The sequence below is a fragment of the Nycticebus coucang genome, chromosome 2, assembly GCF_027406575.1.
Source record: "Nycticebus coucang isolate mNycCou1 chromosome 2, mNycCou1.pri, whole genome shotgun sequence".
Taxonomy (NCBI): Eukaryota; Metazoa; Chordata; class Mammalia; order Primates; family Lorisidae; genus Nycticebus; species Nycticebus coucang.
In genome coordinates this window covers 117,745,350-117,750,207 of record NC_069781.1, presented here as the reverse complement: position 1 = coordinate 117,750,207, position 4,858 = coordinate 117,745,350, and the positions used below count along the sequence as shown (strand labels likewise).

The window sequence follows — 4,858 nt, the reverse complement described above, 5'->3', positions numbered from 1 at the left end:
CTTCGCTACGCTGCTGATCCTCCCACCCCGCTTCCTCCCGGCAGAACCGTCGCACCGCCCCAACCTGACCCTGTGTCCTCTCCCGGAAGGAAACTACAACCCCCACAATGCCTAGCGCCCGGCGGCGTGTTAGCGTTGGGTCGCGTGCTGCCCGCCGGGAGTCGTAGTTTGCGCGTGCGCCCTCGCCGAGACTTCTCCTCCCAGAAGTCCCTGAGAGTCGTTCTCCTCGCCCTACAGGTTGCCCGCGTCCTGCCGGGGTCCGCAGTCTGCTCGCCTCCTGCCGTTGCGATGTTGCTCTCCATTTTGCTCCGTCGCCCGGTCCTGGGCCGCCTCGTGCGCCAGGCTCGTGCTTACGCTGAGGCCGCCGCCGCCCCGGCCCCCGCCGCTGGCCCGGGCCAGATGTCCTTTATCTTCGCCTCCCCTACGCAGGTTCGGACCGCGGTCGCCATCCCTAGGCTTCGCGCACCTACTCCTCGTACGGTCTAGCAGGCAAGACCCTCTCAGCCCGCGGAATCGTTGGTTCCCTGCCCTGGTTCCCCAGCTCTCTCTCTAGCTTGGTGCGGAGCCCGAGCCTCCTCCCCCTGTTCCCCGGAATCTGTACCCTGTGGGCCTCAACGTGCCCCTCCGGCCAAGCCTTCAGCGCCTCCCGGGCTGGCACACTACTGTGCTCTCCCGATGTCTCCCTAGCATTCCCATTTTGAAGACGAGGAAAATAAGGCGCAGCTGTCCCAGCACCAAAACTGAAGAAGCATCAGCCCCCAGCGTTGGGCTGGCGCGGTGCCTCTCTTATCCCTTATCATCATCTGTGCGAGGTCCTTCTCTGACCCGTTTCACTGAAATACTGAAAATTGAGTCTCTGTGGCGGTGGGGTTGGCCTGAAGCAACGGGATTCCATGTCCTCTTGTCTCCAGGTGTTCTTCAATGGTGCCAACGTCCGGCAGGTGGACGTGCCCACGCTGACCGGAGCCTTTGGCATCCTGGCGGCCCATGTGCCCACTCTGCAGGTCCTGCGCCCGGGGCTGGTCATAGTCCACGCAGAAGATGGCACCACTTCCAAGTACTTTGGTAAGTCCAGTAGAGGGTGCAACTGAGCCAGTACTGCATGTCCCTGCAGGTCAGCCTCCATCTCAGTTGGACCTGTAAGAAAAGTAAAGTTTGAGAGACTTATCTGCTATACAGCTTGTAAGCATCCAGGATATAACGGAGGCAAACAAGGCAAGGCCTTGTTCTCACCCAGCTTATGACTGGCTGTGAATTGACCAATGTGTGATGGGTCTGGGGGGATAGGTAAACACTAGGAAGAGAAGCTAAGCGAGGTTGGAGCGCTGGTGCAGTGGCTTATGCCTGTGTTATCCTAACACTTTGGTAGGCTGAAGCAGCAGGATCCAGCCTGGGCAACATAGGAAGATTCTACTAAAAACAAAAAAATTAGTTGGGCATGGTGGCTCACATCTGTAGTCCCAGGTGCTGGGGAGACTGAGGTGGGAGGATCTTTTGAGCCTAGAAGTTCAAGGTTACAGTGATCATACCACTGCACTCCAGCCTGGGCGACAGAATGAGACCCTATCAGAAAAAATTAGGTAATGAGTGCCGTGCCTCACGCCTATAATCTTAGCACTCTGGGAGGCTGAGGTGGGAGGATTCCTTGAGCTCAAATTGAGACCTATCTGAGCAAGAGCAAAATGCCCTGTCTACTAAAAATAGAAAAATGAACAGGGCATGGTGGTGTGTGTCTGTAGTCCCAACTACTCAGGAGGCTGAGGCAGGAGTATTGCTTGAGCCTGGGGGTTTGAGGTTGTTTCGAGCTAGGCTGATGCCACAGCACTCTAGCCTAGGCAACAGAGTGACATTCTTTCTTTCAAAAAAAATATCCAAAACTTGGCTTGGCACCTATAGCTCAGCAGCTAGGGTGCCAGCCACATACACCTGAGCTGGTGGGTTCGAATCCAGCCAGGGCCTGCCTAACAACAGTGACAACTGCAACAACAAAATATCCGGGTGTTGTGGCAGGCACCTGTAGGCCCAGCTACTTGGGAGGCTGAGGCAACAGAATTGCTTAAGCCCAAGAGTTTGAGGTTGCTGTGTAAGCTGTGACGCCACGGCACTCTACCCAGGGCCACATAATGAGATTCTGTCTCAAAAAAAAAAGAAAAAAAAAATTCAAAACCCAAACCTAAAAATAAAGTATGTGGGAGAGGGACAGTGAATTTTGGTGAAAAAGGGGCAGAAACCGAGTTTAAGAAAGCTTTTCTCCAGCACCACTTGTCAGTAGTGGTGGAGCTAGGTTTGAGCCCAGTACTGTTTTGCCTCTGATCCTAGCTCAACTTCTGGGCTGTTAGCTTGAATGGGGAGTGCTTTCCCCCAGTAGAGGCCTCTTGTGGTCCCCTTGTCCCATGTATGTCCTTGGGCCTCCTCCTGCCTTTCATCTTCTCTTGGGGTGTCTTGTTCTTTCTCTACAGACATCTCCCCCTATGGGTCCTAGGATCAGTCCTTTGGGGGTCACCCTTGGACATGACTGTTAGTATGTATAGGATGTAGACTTGATTGTGTGTGAAGTCTCATGCTTTCCCTCTCACAGTGAGCAGTGGCTCTGTCACAGTGAATGCCGACTCCTCAGTGCAGTTATTGGCTGAAGAAGCAGTGACACTGGACATGCTGGACCTAGGGGTGAGTGTCAGAGGGGAAACAGGCTCAGAGCAGGTGAGAACTAAAAGTTCTCTAGCTACTGGGGAGGGAGCCCAGTGGAAAGGCAGATCCTAGGCTGGGGTCCCTGCTCTGTCCTCACTCCCCACCCACTCCCTACAGGCAGCCAAGGCGAATTTGGAGAAGGCCCAGGCGGAGCTGTCAGGGGCAGCAGACGAAGCCACAAGGGCAGAGATCCTGATTCGCATTGAGGCCAACGAGGCCCTGGTGAAGGCTCTCGAGTAGACAGGTGGTGCATGCTCCTTGTTACCAGGGAGACCAAGGCTTGGAGCTGAGAGGGGATAGGCAGAACCAACTCCCAGGTGTCCCAAGCTGTCCAGCAGGAGCCAGCAAACCCCAGATTCATCTTGGGGAAGCCATGTTTGTCCTCGAGTCCACTAGGGAGCAGCACCACTCAGCCTTCTGCCTGGGGCCCTCAGGGCCTGTCTTTGTGCTGGAGAATCTGGGAGAAACAAACCCTCACCAACTTTGCCAGGTCTGGGAACTGAGGGTCTGCCACCCCCGACCCTGATGGTTCGCACATCAGCCCTACAGAGCCTGTCACTGGAATCTCTGCTCCAAGCCATCTCCACAGATGACCTGCCCTCAGCTTTTGCCCCAAATTAAAGACCAGGAATCCTGACTTGTGTACAGTGCTTTGTCACTCCTGCTTGTGGTAGTGAGACCCTCTTGGGCCTCTCCCCAGGTACTCTGTTTCCATTATGAAACAGGGACTAAGTGCCTTGGCCCAAGAGGTCCTCTGGGATAGGAGGGTTCTTGAAAGTGGCAAGTAATGTATGGGGCAGCTCTGGAGGGGTGCAGCCAGGAGGGCAGTGGACAGAGTACTAATCTCCCCAAGAGGGTGGGTGCAGTTAAGGTCACCAGCCAGGGCTGAGGATAGCGGGTAAGGGGAAGTGTGTGGTTGTCACTCCTGGGTCCAGGCTTGGAGGCACTTAAGAGATACCTGTGTGGCTTCCTGGTCTCCGGGCGTGGTGCTGTGACCAGGCAGCAGTGCCAAGCTGTTGGCAGCCTTGGCCCCACCCCACCAGCCCTGGAAAAAGGCAGGCTACCCTCCCTGTGCACACCCAGCCTGTGGGTGGCCTCGCCTGGCCAGGTGCCTAATCCCCTGTGGTGTGGGCACCTCTGTGGGCACACAGGCCTTGGGGTGGGGCCAGATGGGGCAGGGAAGTCCTGCAAGGGGGTGGTTCCCTGCCACTGCCCCACCTTTCAGAAATGCTGGAGGTGGCTCTGGCACCAGCCCTGGGTGGTGAGGGTAATGTCAAGGGGCTGTGGGGGCAGGGTTCTCCTTGCCTCCTCTCCCTTGCCCCCACCCCCACCTTCCTTCAGGGCTGTCAAGGTGGGTTAGGGTGGGAATATTTGGGGTGTGAGTATGTGAAGAGTCATTCTACACCTGCTTTTGTCACTGGGGCCAGGACATTGACAGGATGTCCAGCTGGAGCCTGTCAGCACAGATAGGCAGCTAATGCTTGTGTCATGGTCCCATGTGAATGACACCCTGTGTTTTCACGTGGGACATGGATGTGAGATCTGAGTGCGTGCAGGAGCCCCCAGGCATGTTTCCAGTTGGGGAGGGGAGCAGCAGATCAGGTGACTGTCAGGCCTCCTGTTGGAGCCCTTCCCCTTGGTTCTCAGGGACAAGTAAGTGGCCAGCCTCCTGCTTCTCCAGGTACCCAGCCCAGAGAAGGCTGTGCCAGCCATAGTGTAACTGCAATTTCCCCCCCCCCCCCGCCCCCGAACCCTATTCCCTGGCTCAGCCCAGGTCCTCCAGTTCCTGGCCAGGCTATGAGGCCCTATAAATAAGACTCGGGGCACAGCTGGTGCTTGGCAGAATCCCAGCAGAAGGAACCTGGCACTGAGTGCCTGTCCTGGGCCAGCACACCTCACACTGGGGACCCATCCCCACCCTCTGGGGAAGTGTGAGTCCTGATGTCATCTTGCAGGAACAGCTGGTGCTGACCACGGGCATCTTGGGGCAGGGGCTCATGAGCCAAGAGGTCACACCACTTCCCTGAAGGCAGGCCCTGGACTTAGCAGAGCAGGACAGACTACAAGGGTTTGTCCCCAGCCTGGGAAGATCCGCTCAGTGTCTCTTGGTTCCTGCTCACACCTGGGAGCAGACCACTCGACCATGTGGATGCTCCATGTAAGGAAAGAC

General features: G+C 56.5%; 1 protein-coding gene across 1 annotated transcript; it reads left to right on the top strand.

Moving 5' to 3' along the window:
• The first annotated feature begins 197 nt into the window (after positions 1-197).
• ATP5F1D (ATP synthase F1 subunit delta) lies at positions 198-3,325 on the top strand. Its single transcript, XM_053581437.1, has 4 exons — positions 198-429; positions 912-1,065; positions 2,579-2,667; positions 2,806-3,325. The coding sequence occupies exons 1-4, from the start codon at positions 289-291 to the stop codon at positions 2,926-2,928; spliced, it is 507 nt and encodes a 168-aa protein (XP_053437412.1). The 5' UTR covers positions 198-288; the 3' UTR covers positions 2,929-3,325.
• Positions 3,326-4,858: the final 1,533 nt, after the last annotated feature.